Below are 18,882 nucleotides of genomic sequence, written 5' to 3'. Positions count from 1 at the left end.
GGTTTCAGGTTTTCACCTGAACCAAGATATTATCCTGCCATCGTTTTTTCCAAAACCATGTTCCAGGGAAGAAAAGTCACTACATTGCCTTGTTGTGGTGAGAGCAGTGAAAATCTATTTAGACAACTGCTCAGATTTGTAAGACTGATGTCTGATTTATTCTGCCTGAGGGTCCTAAGAAAGGACAGGCAGCCTCTAAATCCACTGTCGCTAAGTGGATTCGGCAAGTTATAATTCAAACTTATAATTTAAGGGGTAAGATTCCCCCCTTTCACGTTAAGGCGCACTGTACCAGGGCGGTTAGTGCTTCTTGGGCAGTGCGTCACCAGGCCTCTATGGCTCACATCTGTAAGGCCGCAACTTGGTCTTCAGTGCATACATTCACCAAGTTTTATCAAGTGGATGTAAGGAGGTATGAGGATATCGCCTTTGGGCGCAGTGTGTAGTATAGGTCCTCAAGTCTGGGAGTACTCTACAGGTTGTGTCTCCCTCCCCTCAAGTAGCATTGCTATGGGACGTCCCATTTAGTTATTACTTAAGGCTCTGTGTCCCATGATGTATGATAAAGAAAATAAGATTTTTATAACAGCTTACCTGTAAAATCCTTTTCTTGGCGTACATCATGGGACACAGAGGTCCCTCCCCTCTTTTTGGGGTTTAAGTAGATTGCTTTGCTACAAAAATTGATGTGCTCCAGGAAGGAGGAGGGGGTTATATAGGGAGTGAACTTCCTGGATTGGGTATACCAGTGTCCATCACCTGAAGGTGGCCTATAACCCATTAAGTAATTACTTAAGGCTCTGTGTCCCATGATGTACTCCAAGAAAAGGATTTTACAGGTAAGCGGTTATAAAAATCCTATTTTACTGACCATAACAAAAAGAAGTTTGTGGTGGTTTTCATTCAGCTTCATCATCCAGTATGTCAATGGAAATTATTTTGTTACTGATTTAATAGTAAGTACTAATGCTTCTTTCTCCCTTTTTTTTTTTTCACATGTGAACAGATCCTCCGGGTATTCATCGAAACCTGTCTCAAAGACTTGGGAAGCGCAAGGTTTTCTCTCAAGAGAGCCCTTTAGGTAATACTGTTTTCTAACTGTGTGCATTACATAAACAATTTCAATTGTATCAAAATATTTCTATTTCATTTTTGTTATTGAAACATGGGTTGCCTATGCACAGTAAGATTTTGGAAATTTCCTCAAGCTTTGCCAACAAATGTATAATAAATTTGACAGCCTGTAACAGTAAATTAAACCGGGTTATTTGCATATTAAATTGTTGTGGTTAATAAAAATGTAATCCATCTTTAGGGTGGCAATACCTATTTTTCTTGAAGTGTATGTGTTAAGACTGCAAGTGATAAATATTCAGTGCTCTGTCTGTGACTCACCTTTACCTGCAGGTTGGGAAGTAGTTCAGCATCTTTGGGGTGGTGCGGGAGCGGTGTATACATCGCTCCCAAAACGCCCAGCCCATTGAAATGAATGGGCAGCACTGCCGAAGCACCGCAACACAGGCGCTATTAACCCTTTGACCACTAGCGGGGGTTAAAAGTGCCCCCCTAGTGGCCGAATAGCCCCGCTATAACAGCCGTAAAGCGCCGCTAAAACTTGCAGCGCTTTACTGCTAACGCCTGCACTGCCCCAGTGTGAAAGGGGTCTTAGCGCTAGTTTACACTTGTGTCAAAACATGGCTTTGGTAAAGCTCTCTGAACACCAGTCAAAGCCCCCGTCACTAAATAAAATGGTTCCCTTACGGTCCTGTTTACACCTTGCTGTTGCTTTGTGCTTTGACAAGGCTTTGGTGGAGCTTTGGTGGAGCTTTTGGTGAGGCTTTGGTGGAGCTTTTGGTGAGGCTTTGGTGGAGCTTTGAGGCTTTGGTGAAGCTTTGGTGGTGCTTCAAGCAAGCTAACCATTTTATTTAATGACAGGAGCTTTGACTAGCATTCAGAGAGCTTTAACAAAGCCTGTCCAAAGCCTTGTTTTGAAGCAAGTGTAAACTAGCTGTTAATGTGTGTTGAAGCCGAATCAAGTGTAATTGAGCCCTTTAAGTGTCATTAACGGCTTCAGCTCCGGAAAGTTTACCACTATTCAATACCAGGCAATTTTTTGCGATACAACACTGCATTCCTTTTAACTGACAATTGCGCAGCCATGCGACACTGTACCCAAATGACATTTATGTCCTTTTTTCCTATAAATGGAGCTTTCTTTTGATGATATTTGATCACCTCTGCAGTTTTTATTTTTTGCGCTATAAAACATATCCAATGAAAAATGTAAAAAATCTAATTTCTTCATCAATCTAGGCCAATATATATTCTGCTACATATTTTTGGTAAAAAAATCCAAATAAGCATATATGGATTGGTTTAAGTTATAGCATCTACAAACTATGGGATATATTTATGGAAATTTTTTTATATTTTTACTCGTAATGCTGGCGATCAGTGACTTATAGCGGGACTGAGATATTGTGGCGGATAAATCGGACACCAACTGACACTTTTGACACTTTTTTGGGGACCAGTGACAATGATCAGTGTTAATAAAAAATTGCACTGTCACTGTACACTGGCTGGGAAGGGTTTAACATCGAGTGTTACTAGGAAGTGCTTTCTTACTGTGTGGGGGTGCTTGTACTGTGGGAAGACAGGGATCCGTGATTCTGCTTAGCAGAAACGCAAGATAACTGGCTTCCCTTATCACAGAACGGCGATCTGCCTTGTTTACATAGACAGAGCGTCCTTTAGGCATCATGCCACAGACCCGGAAGTGTAGAGGCACGTATCTGTACTATGCTCATGAGCCGCTGCCCTGTAGTAAATGTACGTGCGGTGATCAGCAAGAGGTTAAACCATCTTTTTTTTTTTTTTGTGTGTGTTTTTAAAAGTATTATCTGTACCTTTTGTAGCAGAAGATTTTTATCATTCAGCTTGTTATAGTTAGTAAATACTTGGTTGATCCTGCAATTTCCATGGGCTTTTCTGTTGTCTGTGGCAGTGTTATAACATTTAATCCTCCCTAGTACCCTGAGGGCCCATTCACACTGATTTGCAACCTAAACTGCTGCTTCCCACACAGCGCTTTGGGATATATATATCTATATATAGAGATATATATATAATACATATATACACACAGTGGGGCAAAAAAGTATTTAGTCAGCCACCAATCGTGCCAGTTCTCCCACTTAAAAAGATGAGAGAGGCCTGTAATTGTCATCACAGGTATACCTCTATGAGAGACAAAATGTGGAAACAAATCCAGACAATCACATTGTCTGATTTTTTTTAAAATAATTTATTTGCAAATTATGGTGGAAAATAAGTATTTGGTCAATATCAAAAGTTTATCTCAATACTTTGTTATATATATTTTGTTGGCAATGACAGAGGTCAAACGTTTTCTGTAAGTCTTCACAAGGTTGTCACACACTGTTGCTGGTATGTTGGCCCATTCCTCCATGAAGATCTCCTCTAGAGCAGTGATGTTTTGGGGCTGTCGCTGGGCAACACGGACTTTCAACTGCCTCCAAAGGTTTTCTATGGGGTTGAGATCTGGAGACTGGCTAGGCCACTCTAGGACCTTGAAAGGCTTCTTACGAAGCCACTCCCTCGTTGCCCAGGCGGTGTGTTTGGGATCATTGTCATGCTGAAAGACCCAGCCACGTTTCATCTTCAATGCCCTTGCTGATGGGAAGAGGTTTGCACTCAAAATCTCACGATACATGGCCCCATTCATTCTTTCATGTACACGGATCAGTCGTCCTGTTCCCTTTGCAGAGAAACAGCCCCAAAGCATGATGTTGCCACCCTCATGCTTCACAGTAGGTATGGTGTTCTTTGGTTGCAACTCAGCATTCTCTCTCCTCCAAACACGACGAGTTGCGTTTCTACCAAACAGTTCTACTTTGGTTTCATCTGACCATAAGACATTCTCCCAATCCTCTTCTGGATCATCCAAATCCTCTCTAGCAAACTCAGACGGGCCCGGACATGTACTGGCTTAAGCAGGGGGACATATCTGGCACTGCAGGATCTGAGTCCCTGGCTGAGTAGTGTGTTGCTCATGGTAGCCTTTGTTACGTTGGTCTGAGCTCTCTGCAGGTCATTCACTAGGTCCCCCTGTGTGGTTCTGGGATTTTTGTTCACCGTTCTTGTGATCGTTTTAACCCCATGGGGTGAGATCTTGCGTGGAGCCCCAGATTGAGGGAGATTATCAGTGGTCTTGTATGTCTTCCATTTTCTAATTATTGCTCCCACAGTTGATTTCTTCAAACCAACCTGCTTGCCTATTGCAGATTCAGTCTTCCCAGCCTGGTGCAGGTCTACATTTTTGTTTCTGGTATCCTTCAACAGCTCTTTGGTCTTCACCATAGTGGAGTTTGGAGTGTGACTGTTTTGAGGTTGTGGACAGGTGTCTTTTTATACTGATAACAAGTTTAAACAGGTGCCATTTATACAGGTAATGAGTGGAGCACAGAGGAGCCTCTTAAAGAAGAAGATACAGGTCTATGAGAGCCAGAAATCTTTCTTGTTTGTAGGTGACCAAATACTTATTTTCCACCATAATTTGCAAATAAATTATTTCAAACTCAGACAATGTGATTGGATTTGTTTCCACATTTTGTCTCTCATATATATATATATATATATATATATATATATATATATATATATATATATATATCTACAAAAACAAAGAAGGGAAAAAAGTACAATGTGTAGTGTAATAAATATCTTTTCATGCCGGTAATGCACCAGGGGTTTGTGCCTTCCCTTCTTTGGTTTTGTAGTTGCACACTGGATACCCCATCCGAGAAGGGCTGCAACCAGCGAGCATAGGACCGAGTATACACGTGTCACTGGTTTGGCCTTCCCTCTGTTGAGGACCACTGAGCGCTGGAAGTGTTTGGCTGTTTGTTCATACATAAAATATATAATATATATATATTTTTTAAACAAACTTTGATGTGTACAATGTGACACTTTATTCATATCACTGCACAGAAGCATGGTGCGCTGTGCTTCTGTGCAGTGACATGCGGGACTGAGCAGAGCTGTTCAATATTATGCAAACACTGTGCCTTGAAAACGTATTCATACCCCTTGAAATTTTCCACATTTTGTAATATTACAACCAAAAACATGTATTTTATTGGGAATTGATGTGATAGACCAACACAAAGTGGCACATAATTGTGAAGTGGAAGAAAAATGATAAATGGTTTTCAATATTTTTTACGAATAAATACCTGAAAAGTGTGGCGTGCATTTGTATTCAGCCCCCCTTTACTCTGATACCCCTTACTAAAATCTAGTGGAACCAATTGCTTTCAGAAGTCACCTAATTATAAATAGAGTCCACCTGTATAAAGACAACTGTTCTGTGTAACCTTTAGGGTGTGTTAAAGAACCTTAATGAACCAACAGCATCATGAACGCCAAGGAACACACCAGACAGGTCAGGGATAAAGTTGTGGAGAAGTTTAAAGCAGGGTTAGGGTATAAAAAAATATCCTAAACTTTGAACATCCCACAGAGCACTGTTCAATCCAAAATCTGAAAATGGAAAGAGTATGGCACAACTGCAAACCTATGAAGATATGGTCGTCCACCTAAACTGACAGGAGACCATTAATCAGAGAAGCAGCCAAGAGCCCCATGATATGTCTGGAGGAGCTGCAGAGATCCACAATTAAGGTGGGAGAAGCTGTCCAAAGGACAACTATTAGTCATGCACTCCACAAATCTAGCCTTTATGGAAGAGTGGCAAGAATAAAGTTCTTATTGAAAGAAAGCCATAAGTCTGTTTGCAGTTTGCGAGAAGCTATGTGGGGGACACAGCAAACATGTTGAAAGTAGTGTGGTCAGATGAGACTTTCCTTTTTGACCTAAAAGCAAAATTCTATGTGTGCCGGAAAACTAACACTGCACATTACCCTGAACACACCATCCCCACTGTGAAACATGCTGGTGGCAGCATCATGTTGTGGGGATGCTTTTCTTCAGCAGGGACAGGGAAGCAAATCAAAGTTGATGGGAAGACGGATGGAGCCAAATACAAGGGCATTCTTAGAAGAATACCTGTTAATCTGTAAAAGATTTGAGACTGGGGCAGAGGTTTACCTTCCAGCAGGACAACGACCTTAAACATACTGTACAGCCAGAGCTACAATGAAATGGTTTGGATTAAAGCATATTCTTGTGTTAAAATGGCCCAGTCAAAGTCCAGACCTAAATCCAATTGAGAATCTGCAGCAAGACTGGAAAATTGCAGTTGACAGATGCCCTCCATCCAATCTGACAGAGCTTGAGCTATTTTGCAAAGAAGACTGGGCAAAAATTTCACTCTAGGTGTGCAAATCTGGTAGAGACATACCCAAAAAGACTTGCAACTGTAATTGCAGCGAAAGGTGGTTCTACAAAGTATTGATTTAGGGGGGCTGAATACAAATGCACGCCACACTTTTCAGATATTTATTTGTAAAAAAAATGTAAAACTACATATTTTCCTTCCACTTCACAATTTTGTACCACTTTGTGTTGGTCTATTATATAAAATCCCATTAAAATACATTTACGTTTTTTGGTTGTAACATGACAAAATGTGGAACATTTTAATAGGTATGACTACTTTTTCAAGGCACTGTATGTTGCATAATGTTATACTGCTCTGGAATGCAGGGTAATGCTGTTCTGGTCTGAATATGATGCACAGAGAATTGTTTTCTGTGTGTCATTGCAGTTCGCTACGTTTTTCCATATAGACAAGATGTGAATGGGCCCTGAAAGGAAACTGTTAATTTACTCCTTTCCCCTCTAGAAGTGACTATTTTCAGCCTGAGGGATGGTTTTAGCATAACAAATTACAGCTTCTCCCTCTCCCCACATGATTTTACTGTGTCAGCTTGCGGGAAGGCTCCAGCAGGTTTAATTTCTTTAGAGGCCTCTTCCCTGCTAGCAAAAAATTAAAGCAGAAACAGTAATGGGGGCTTTCAAGAGTGACCTGCTGGTATTTACCTAATCTCAAACAAGTACACTATATATTTGTATAAAACATTGAAAGCTTTATGTTGTAATATGTTGGCCAATTTATGTATAATATTGTATTGGAGTATGGGTTGAGCAGAAATTGTCCAAGCCAACTCAATTTTAATATAACAGCTGAAGACCCTTTGATGTGTTGGTCTTATGCAAGTCTACCTAGGGGTGTAAGGTATGGGCTGTTAACCTAATTGAACATTTCAAAGGGTACATTGTTTAAAGGACCATAGAAGAAGTATTTATTGATGGTAATTAGACTTGAGGGGGTAACAATGGGATCAAGGAGTGTTTTGGGTTGGCCTAGCGGAGGCTCCCTCCTGTGGGGCTAATATATCTAAGGGGACTTGTTGATATTAATATGCAAGAATAATGTAGGTATTCCAAGGGCTCAAAAGGGTATTCAGCTGGTATCTGTTAATCTAATCTAATTATACATATCTAAGGGGACTTGTTGATGTTGATATGCGGGAGTGCAAATTGGGGTGGTTTATGACTACAGCTGTTCACAGCTGGGAGTTGTCTGTTTGAAAGACTAAAGCTAATCAAAGTCCTAAATTGAAACGGCCAATCAAATTGCTCAGCCATTCAATATTTAGTGAATATAACACGGCATTCAGTCTATAGGTTTTAGGTGAAGCTTGCCTGTGTATGGCTGGGAACACACAGGCCTATGAACACGGGGTTCTGAATTAAATCTACTCTGTCGGATTTTTTGTCATCTGTGGACTTTGGACTTTGTTCTGTGTTGGAAGTCAATAAAGTGCATCTCTCTGGAAGAATTGGGTTGCTGCGGAAGAGTACTTACATCATCATCATTATAATACTTACTAATTAATTATCATACCCACTCTACATCATATCACCCAATATATATTAATATACCCGATCACTACACTTTATTATACAAAATATTATTAAAAACATATATAGCATTGAGTACGTCGATGAGCTTGTGTAATACAAACAAGATACTGTCAAGTGTGTGACTATGATTACGCGTTTCGCAGTTACATTCAGCTTCTTCAGATTATCGTATTCACTTATGACCATTATCCATAATACTCTCTTAATTAACAACAACAATGAAGGGGTAACTTGAAAGACCAATCAGATTATCCCGGGCTGTGGGGGATCTAGATAGATGAATGTTGAAAATAACCACAGACAAGGGTTTTTTTTTTTCTATAAAATTTCCATACTACATATACAGGGGCTAGAGGCTAAAACACTGCCAACCAAAGCCAGGAGATGCCTATAAATGCAGATCCTATAATGATAATGGCCACACCAATGCCCTCTTATGGTATAAGATCCAAAACAAGGAGGGTTGAGACTAGTGAAAATTAAGACAAACTATAACAGCCAACATATGCTTTTGTCACATAGGTCACCCATATTGCAGCCTCATCAGAGCCACCACGAGTGACACACATTACAGGGCTTTAGCATGGGCCCTAGAGTGTAATTGGCAGCAACTATTACAGGATGCTCTGCTCTATTTTTAGGTATCTGTATTTGTGGAGTGAAATCAGCAGTTAGGTCTGCAGCTTTTAAAGAGCTTTCCTGCTTGCCCTGGCCCCTATCTCTCAGTGCTGTGGGGAGCAACCTCTAGAGGTCATGTAAATGCGACACATAATGCTGAGAAAAAGGAATTTGGGAAAGTTACATTAATCTGTGCTATTTTTTTTAAATATTGTTGTGGCTAATTGCCCATATAAAGTAGTCTTAATGGTTTTAATGACCCTTTAAACCAATCAAGTTCTACAATAGCTGACAAAGGGTTGATAACAGGCAAAAAGTTTATCAAATAACACTTGAGCTGTAATGTTCTTGAAGAAATCAGGCATTCTCAGTCAGGTCTTGTAGTTTACCAGTCCTTAGATGATGTGGCTGTATTACCAAAAAGCGGCAACCATCTATTGTAAGCAAAGCAAAACACGTATTAAAAGAAGGATAAAATGCATTCACGGACACTTTGGAAGAAAATCAGAATCTGCAGCAAAGGAATGACCTCATGGCCAGCGGTAGTGCTGACATGTAAGCTAGAGACTGTGTCCCGGATCAATGCTAGCAGAATAGAGGCGGACTAGCCAAGCAATAGAAAAAGGCAGCAGTGCCATAGCAACTCCTGGTAACACTTTTGGGTTGTGAGATTACTCAGGCAACACATTTTGGGAAAATCTTTCCATTTCTAGCACTACTTTTTTTAGAGGTAACTTCTAACAGGGGCATAGCAGCATAGCATGTACACATTATAGGAACTAAACCTATACTCAATAGTTTTTTTTTACAAAAGTTAAAATGAAAGTGCTGAGAGAATAATGGACCTAAAGGTATAAAATGACATACAAATATATGTAAAATAATCTGCCGCCACACAAGCTTGACACCATCTGAACCAAATAAGTTTATCTTAATGTCATCAGGCCACAGGACATGGTTCCAGTAATCAATGTCCTTAGTCTGCTTGTCTTCAGCAAAACTGTTTCTTGTGCATCATCTTTAGAAGTGGCTTCCTTCTGGTACGACAGCCATGCAGTCCGATTTGATACGGTGTATTGTCTGAGCACTGACAGGCTGACCCCCCACCCCTTCAACCTCTGCAGCAATGCTGGCAGCACTCACACTCATAAGTCTTTTTCCCAAAGACAACCTCTGGATATGACACTGAGCATGTGCACTCAAATTCTTTGGTCCACCATAGCGAGGCCTGTTCTGAGTGGAAGCTGTCCTGTTAAACCACTGTATGGTCTTGGCCACCATGCTGCAGCTGAGTTTCAGGGTCTTGGCAATCTTCTTATAGCCTAGACCATCTTTATGTAGAGCCACAATTCTCTTTTTCAGATCCTCAGAGAGTTCCTTGCCATGAGGTGCCATGTTGAACTTCCAGTGACCAGTATGAGAGAGTGAGAGCGATAACACCAAATTAACACACCTGCTCCCCATTCACACCTGAGACCTTGTAACACTAACGAGTCATATGACACCGGGGAGGGAAAATGGCTAATTGGGCCCAATTTGGACATTTTCATTTAGGAGTGTACTCAATTTTGTAGCCAGCGGTTTAGACATTAATGGCTGTGTGTTGAGGTATTTTGAGGGGACAGCAAATTTACACTTATACAAGCTGTATACTCACTACTTTACATTGTAGCAAAGTGTCATTTCCTCAGTGTTGTCACATGAAAAGATATAATAAAATATTTACAAAAATGTGAGGGGTGTACTCACTTTTGTGAGATACTGTATATGTATGTGTATGTATATATGTGTGTGTGTGTGTGTGTATAGATAAAATATATTTATATATAATCACAGATCAATGTAACTTTCCCAAATTCCTTTTTCTCAGCATTATGCACCTCATTTACATGACATCTAGAGGTTGCTCCCCACAGCACTGAGCGATAGGGGGCAGGGCAAGCAGGAAAGCTCATTAAAAGCTGCAGACCTAACTGCTGATTTCACTCCACAAATACAGATACCTGAAAATAGAGCAGAGCATCCTGTAGCAGCTGCTGCCAATTACACTCTGGGGCCCATGCTAAAGCCCTGCAATGTGTGTCACTTGTGATGGCTCTGATGAGGCTGCAATATGGGTGACCTATGTGACAAAGGACATATGTTGGCTGTTATAGCTTTGTCTTAATTTTCACTAGTCTCAACCCTCCTTGTTTTGGATCTTATACCATAAGAGGGCATTGGTGTGGGCATTATCATTACAGGATCTGCATTTATGGGCATCTCCTGGCTTTGTTTGGTTGGCAGTATTTTAGCCTCTAGCTCCTGTGTATATATAGTATGAAAAATTTTATAGAACAAAAAAAAACTCCCTTGTCCGTGGTTATTTTCAACATCCAACTATCTAGACCCCCCACACCACCACAGCCCAGGATAATCCGATTGGTCCTTCAAGTTACCCCTCCATTGTTAATTAAGAGAGTATTATGGATAACGGTCATAAGTGAATACGATAAACTGAAGATGAATGTAACTGCGAAACGCGTAATCATAGCCACACACTTGACAGCATCTTGTCTGTATTACACAAGCTCATCGATGTACTCAATGCTATACATGTTTTTAATGATATTTAATTTCGTATAATAAACCTTTCTATATATATATATATATATATATATATATATATATATATATATATATATATAACCAAAATAGTTATCGTTCTTCTCTGTTTTACTGTATTTTATAAATGCAATGTTTTATTGTTACTATGTTTTATCATGTTAACTTTGCAGGTATGTAATTATTTTATACTTTACTGTGTACTGTGATTTATTTTATTTGCCATTCATCTGCAGCACTGATTTATATATCTTGACAGCAACAGCGTTTGCTCTCACGATACGTAAATCAGCGACTCCAGCGCTGTAGGAGGTGATTTCACCACCACAGTTAAAAAGAGCATATATGCCAAATCATTGGGGGCAGGGGTGGAGGGCCGATTTGCCCCTAACATTAGGGGCGAATTGCCACCATGCTTGGGCATATATTTTTTAGGCACAGATTGCAATTAAAAAAAGTTGTTTTATTGAGTTAATGTTTTATTGTTAACATTGTTTGCTTTTCAGGTACGCCATTCAGCTGCAGCAGGGATTTATTTATTTGACAGCAACAGGGTTTTCTCTCACGATACGTAAATCAGCGACTCCAGCGCTGAAGGAGGTGAATTTACCACCACAGTTACAAAAAAAAATGGTGCGTGGATGCAGGGCGGTATTGTAATGGTGGGCAGACACACCCATTAATCTTTTTTTTGGTTCAGCCCACAGGCTGCATGAAAAAAACACATTACAATATATGCCCAACAAGGACCAGCAAGGTACTGGTATGTTGCTGGACTTTAAGTGGTTATACAAGCAGTGGGAAGAAACAATTGCCCCCCCCCCCCCGCCATCTTCCATGGTATGGTTTTCTCTGGCTCTCCTGTCCCACCGGGGGAACCTGAGAATGCAGCCGATGGTTACACCAGCTGACCATAGAGCTGATCGGAGATCAGAACGGCTGAACCAGACTCCAGCGCTGAAGGAGGTGATTTTACTAGCACAGTTAAAAAAAAAAAAAAAATATTTAAAAAAATGGTGCGTGGAAGCAGGGTGGTATTGTAATGGTGGGCATACTCACCCATCAGTCTCTCTTTTTCGTTCAGCCCACAGGCTGCATGAAATAAAATATTACAATATATGCCCAACAAGGACCAGCAATGTACTGGTATGTTGCTGGACTTTGAGTGGTTATACCAGAATGATGCCTGCAGGTTTAGGTACCATCTTGCTATCGTTCTTCTCAGCCAGCGGTCGGCTTTCATGTAAAAGCAATCCTAGCGGCTTATTAGCCGCTAGACTGCTTTTACAAGCAGTGGGAGGGAACAATTGCCCCCCCCCACCATGTTCCATGGTTTTCTCTGGTTCTCCTGTCCCACCGGGGAACCTGAGAATGCAGCTGGTGGTTACACCAGCTGACCATAGAGCTGATCAGAGACCAGAACGGCTCCAATCATCTCTATGGCCTAAGAAACCGGAAGCTACGACCTGTGGTGATTGGTTTTTGGGGTCCTGTACGCAGCTAGGCTCCAAAAAAAGTCTCACACATGTGGTATCTCCGTACTCCGGAGAAGCATCAGAATGTATTTTGTGGTGTAATTTCACATATACCCATGGCATGTGTGAGCAATATATCATTTCAGTGACAACTTTGTGTAATTTTTTTTGTTGTCATTTTTCAATCACTTATGACAAAAAAATAAAATATTCAATGTGCTCAACATGCCTCTCAGCAAATTCCTTGGGGTGTCTACTTTCCAAAATGGGGGCATTTGGGGGGGGTTGTACTACCCTGCCATTATAGCACCTCAAGAATTGAGATAGACAGTCATTAACTAAAAGCTGCGTAAATTCCAGAAAATATATCCTAGCTTGTAGACCCTATTATTTTTGCGCAAACCAATAAATATACGCTAAATACGCTATATATACGCTGAATTTTTTTTTTTACCCGAGACGTGACTGAATGCATTTTGGCCTAAATGTATGACAAAAATCATTTTCTTTTCAAAATTTTCGTTCTTTTTTATTTTATATTGCAAAAAATAAAAAACGCAGAGGTGATCAAAAACCACCAAAAGAAATCTCTATTTGTGGAAAAAAAAGGACGCAAATTTAGTTTTGGTACAGCATTGCATGATGACGCAATTACCAGTTAAAGCAGCGCAGTGCTAAATTGTAAAAAGTGCTCTGGTCAGGAAGGGGGTAAAACTTTCCGGGGCTGAAGTGGTTAAGCTTTTTTAAAGCTAGAAAGTCAACTTGTTGCAAAGTTTATCATTGCAACTGGAAATGTTTTCTCCTGTTGCAAGGCAAGTGATTTTGAATCCAGGAATTACTCTGTGGGGCGATTCCTGTGTTTTCTCCAGTTTGGTGTCCTTTACGTACTGATAGGTTGTTTTGAATCCTAATGCTGGCCTTACATGGATTGAAATTTGGCTGACAGCTGGCTGAATGAAAAAAGCGAACATATGGAAAGCTTAAAAAAGGAGCTCCAGTCTCCGAATGTAAAAATTAAAAATCAGTAGCTACAAAGACTGTAGCTGCTGATTTTTAATAAATTTCCACTTGCCTGTCCCAGAATCCAGCAGTGTGCTCATCCGAGCCGTTTTCACCCTGTGTCCTCTCTCTCCCCAGCACCAGCATCTCTATCTACTAAGGGAACCTGCGTGTAACAGTTTGCGGCTTCACAGCTGGGTGCTCACTGCACATGCTCGAGCGACGCTGCACACTGTGAATGGTCTTGCAGTCTTCTGGGACCTGGCACGTGTCTCAGAAGACTGCAGGAGGGAGGGGAAGGATCGCAGCGGAAGTGGAAGGCGTGTACCTGTCAAAATCTGGTACTTTCTCCCCTCATCCTACCCAAAAGCTCCACTAGAGAGTAGTAAGTGTATCAGCTCTAACATGAGGCAAAGGTGTATTTTGCCTGCAGGGAGCCTACAGGCAGTACCATTAACTAAGGCTACTTTCACACTGGGGCATTGGGGGCGTTGACGGTAAAGCGCCGCAATTTTTAGCGGCGCTTTACCGTCAGTTTTTGGCCGCTAGCGGGGCACTTTTAACCCCCGCTAGCGGCCCAAAAAGAGTTAAATCCTTCAATGAAATCAATGAGCAGCGCCACTGAACTGGCGCTTTGTGGGCGGTTCAATGGTGCTGCTCATTGATTTCAGTGGGCAGGGGCACTTTAGGAGTGGTGTATACACCGCTCCTACAGCGCTGCAAAGATGCGGCTTGAAGGACTCTCTTTGGCATCCTGTCAGCGCAGCACTGGCAATGTGTTTTTTTTGACCAGAACAAGAAGAAGATTGTGGTGGTTTTCATTCAGCTTCATCATCTAGTATGTCAATGGAAATTATTTTGTTACTGATCTGTGACTTGGCGGTAATGCTTCTTTCTCCTTTTTATTTTTTTTTCAAATGTGAACAGATCCTCCAGATGTTCACCGAAACCTGTCTCAAAGACTTGGGAAGCGTAAGGTTTTCTCTCAAGAGAGCCCTTCAGGTAATACTGTTTTCTAACTGTGTGCTCTTCTGCATTACATAAACAATTTCCTTGTCAAAAGAAGTTTATTGAGTATACAATGTTATAAAGATACATAAAGATACATAAAGTAAGTTTACAAGGATCTATAAAGTAAGCTCATTGTTTTACAGTAGGGTTTATATAGGTAAATATCATGAAATTTCAAATATTAAACATTGGGTTCACGTAAACCTAAATTAAAGATATATATCATTTCCTTGGTTACTTTTGTAGGTATTTAAATGATTTATACCTACTATAAATATTGTTTACAAGTAGAGTGTATATAGGTCAAATAAATTCTGATAATGAGCTTTAATCGTAAGGTGGAGAAAAGGAAAGAGAAAGAAGAAAAAGGGTTGAAAGGTAGAGGTATGGTCCACAAGGTTGTCCCTCTCGTCAGTTTATTATTCTTTTTAGTTCTCTTTGAAGCCTTAGAATGGGTGTCTCTGTAAGTCATTTAATCTGTTACCATGGCAACAGGACAGAGTCATTGAAATTTGACAGGAACTGTTGTTTTATCCAAGGATGCCAAAGTTTTTCAAATTTTGGAATTTGATTTTGATCGATGGCTACCATCTTAGCATGGGACATTGTATTATTCATTCTGTGAATTGTTTCTGCTAGTACCAATGTAGGAGATTTCCATGCCTTGGCCACTGTTTGTTTTGCAGCCGTTATTAGTTGGATCATAAGTTTGAATTGAGAGAGTGTTAACCATTCCGGTTTTAGATTAAGTAAAGTTAAATATGGATCTGGTTGTATTATTTTTTTAAATATTTTAGATGCAATCACGAAGACTTCCTTCCAGAAGGTTTGGATTACTGGGCACGTCCACCATATGTGTAAATATGTGCCTATTTCTGGGCATCCTCGAAAACAAAGAGCTGAGGTATTAGGTGAATATTTTGCCACTCTAGCGGGTACAAGGTACCAGCGAGTTAGGACTTTATAATTTGTCTCCAGTGCCAAGATGTTGGGTGAAGATGACTTAGATGTGAGCCATATATTAGACCAGTCCGTGTCTTCTAAAGTTCGTCCCAGGTCCTCCTCCCACCTCTGAACGTAAGAGGGTCTATTAAGATTTGCTACTCCATATAATTGATTATAAAGTGATGAAATTGTACCTTTAGCAAATGGATCTTTTGTACAGATTGATTCAAAAATGGATAATTGGGATAATGGTGTATCCCCCTTTAGGAATGGTGTATAGAAATTTTTGATTTGGAGATATCTAAATATCTCAGAATTTGGTAGATCATATTTTTCTCTAAGCGATGGGAATGAAAGGAATGATTTAGATGCTATGAAGTCATTTAGTGTCTGAATGCCTGATGTTGTCCAAGCTTTAAAAGAATTTGGGTAGATCCATGCCGGATAAAAGGCCGGATTTCTGATAAAAGAAAGGAGAGGATTGTGTGGAGATTGTAACTGATATTTGGTTTTTAGTTTATCCCAGAGAGATAAGAAGTGTTTAGTTATGGGATTATGAATTTTAAAGCGGTCTTTAGGATCAAGCCATAATAAATTTGATATTAATAGAGGGTCATTTTCTGAAGCCTCTATAAATACCCATAATGGGATTTCCTGTTTTGCATGGTATTTGGACAGACTGGCCAAATGTGCTGCTCTGTAGTAGTTAGTAAAATTAGGGTATCCCAGGCCTCCTTTATTTTTGGGAAGATGTAGTGTGTGTATAGGTATACGTGGTTTAGAAGATCCCCATATAAACGAAGTTGCTCTTTTTTGTACTATTCTCAAAAAATAGGAAGGAATTGGAATAGGGAGGACTCTGAATAGATAAAGCAATTTGGGTAGAATAGTCATTTTGATTGCATTAATCTTCCCTATCCAGGATAAAGGAAGTTGCGACCATTGTTTTATTAGATTTGTGATCTGTCTTAATACAGGAGGATAATTGGTTGAGAATAAGTCAGAATGAGATGCTGTTAAATGAATTCCAAGATATGGGATTGATTTTTCTGCCCATGTGAATGGGAGTGCAGCCCTAGCCGGGATCAATTCCATGTTTGTGAGTGAAATATTAAGCACTAGGCATTTCTTAGGATTAATCATAAGGCCGGATAGGGCTGCAAATCCATCAAGAGCTGGTATTAAGTTAGGACCAGAGACCTGTGGTGATGATAGAAAAAGTAATATATCGTCTGCAAATATACATAATTTGTGTGTAATACCTCCTACTTCAATGCCAGTTATAGTTTGGTTTGTTCTGATGTATTGGGCCATGGGTTCGAGTATAAGGGCAAATAATAAGGGAGATAATGGGCAACCCTGTCGGGTACCTCTTTCGATATTAAAGGCTTCAGATTTGTATCCAGCATATTTTATATAGGCTTTGGGTTTATTATATAATGCTTTGATCCATGTTAAAAAGTGGGGTCCAAAACCCCATTTTTGTAATGAATATTGCATATATTGCCAGGATACTGTGTCAAATGCCCTCTTAATATCGAGAGATAGAAAACATAAAGGGATTTTCCGTTTTTTAGCAATATGTGCCAATAACACTGCCCTGCGTATATTATCGCCTGCCTGTCTATTTGGCATGAAGCCTACTTGATCTCTATGTATTAATTTTCCTATAATGCTATTGAGGCGTTTTGCTATTATTTTTGCTAATAATTTAATATCGAGGTTTAACAGAGAGATAGGCCGATAATTCACACAGGAAGTATCATCAGAAAGGGGTTTTGGGATCATACAAACAATTGCCATTAGTGTTTCTTGCCGAAAAGAATGTCCATCTAGAAGTTTGTTAAAAGTTTCAGTGAGAATGGGAGAGAGTATTTCTGAGAATGTTTTATAGTATAAAGCCGAGTAGCCGTCTGGGCCTGGTCTTTTGTTAAGTTTTAGGTCTTTTATGGCGTTAGCAACTTCATCTATAGTTATAGGCTCATCCAAACTGCTTTTTTGATTCTGAGATAACTCAGGTAAGGTTATTTTTGAGAAGAAGGATTCAGCTTCTGTAGGATTAAATTCATTGTTTGTCTTGTATAAAGTTGCGAGATGTGAGTGAAATTTATGGACTATTTTAACTGGATTACAAGTGTAAACATTTTTTGATAATTTCAAACGTATTGGTTTGAAAGATTTGTTAGTTGAATTTAATGCCCGAGCCAAATATGTACCTGGTTTGTTTGTATTCATGTAGAAATTGTGTTTGGAGCGTTTGAGGGATTTATCAACTGACTCAGTGAGAAATAGATCGTATTCCAATCTAGATTTTTCCAGATGAGATTTTGTACTCTGAGATGGATTATCTTGAAATGATATGTAGGCTGCATTAAAATTGAGCTCTAGTTTTTTTGCTAGATTTTTGCGTTCCCGTTTAAATAGTGCCATTTGTCTTTGTATTGTACCACGCAAGACAGGCTTATGAGCTTCCCACAGTGTTATTGGGGAGATGTCTGTTGTATTATTAATTGATATGTATTCCTTTAAAGCTTGTTCAATGGCCATCTGATGTAGTGGGTGTTTGAGCATTATGTCCGGTAAGTACCACGTTGGGTCATGCGCTTTTGGTATGGCTGAGGCTATAGTAGTGTATACTGCATTATGGTCAGACCACGGAATCGGAATTATATCTGATGCAATAATTTCTGGTATCATTCCTATTGTTAGAAAAATATGATCTATTCTGGTGAAGGTTTGATGAGGGTGCGAGAAATAAGTGAATTTCTTTTTCATTGGGTTACTTTCTCTCCATGAATCTACCAGATTGTATTTGGAAAGAAGTTGAGAAAAAGGTAATCTAGAGGTTATTTTGGATGGTGTAAAAGGTGATTTATCTAGAAATGGGAGGAGGACCTGGTTCGAATCCCCACACATTATCACTGTTCCTATTTTGTGTGTATTAATCACTTGTAATATATGTGAGAGGAATGGTGTAGGTTGTTTGTTAGGCGCGTAGTAGGAAATCACCGTGATTGCTGTATCCATTATATAACCCATGAGTATCAGGTATCTACCTTCTGGGTCTTTAATTTCTGATGATAAGGTGAATGGTGTGGATCGGTGAAATGCAATTAGAGTTCCCCTTTGCTTGGTACAGGCAGAAGCCGTGTAAATTTGTTGATAAAAAGGAGAAATATATTTTGGAGTAGAATCTTTGGTGAAGTGTGTTTTTTGGAGGCATACTATGTGAGCCTTCTTGTTATGGAAAGTACGGAAGGCTTTGGTCCTTTTTTGAGGGACATTTATTCCCTGAACATTCAGGGAAAGTATA

The 18,882-nt window shown here is 39.9% G+C and overlaps 1 protein-coding gene across 7 annotated transcripts in view; it reads left to right on the top strand.

The window, feature by feature from the left end:
* ZC3H11A (zinc finger CCCH-type containing 11A) overlaps positions 1-18,882 on the top strand; it is a 754,301-nt gene that overhangs the window by 387,751 nt on the left and 347,668 nt on the right. For 6 of the 7 annotated variants that reach the window (XM_073615852.1, XM_073615846.1, XM_073615848.1 and 3 more), the window contains 2 exons: positions 1,007-1,081; positions 14,541-14,615. In XM_073615852.1, the coding sequence (XP_073471953.1) occupies positions 1,007-1,081; positions 14,541-14,615 (150 nt within the window). The remainder of the gene's footprint in view (positions 1-1,006; positions 1,082-14,540; positions 14,616-18,882) is intronic. The other variant, XM_073615851.1, reaches the window with a different exon arrangement.

Source organism: Aquarana catesbeiana, linkage group LG02, assembly GCF_042186555.1.
Source record: "Aquarana catesbeiana isolate 2022-GZ linkage group LG02, ASM4218655v1, whole genome shotgun sequence".
Taxonomy (NCBI): Eukaryota; Metazoa; Chordata; class Amphibia; order Anura; family Ranidae; genus Aquarana; species Aquarana catesbeiana.
The sequence above is the reverse complement of the archived record's forward strand: the minus strand, read 5'-3'. Positions and strand labels throughout refer to the sequence as shown.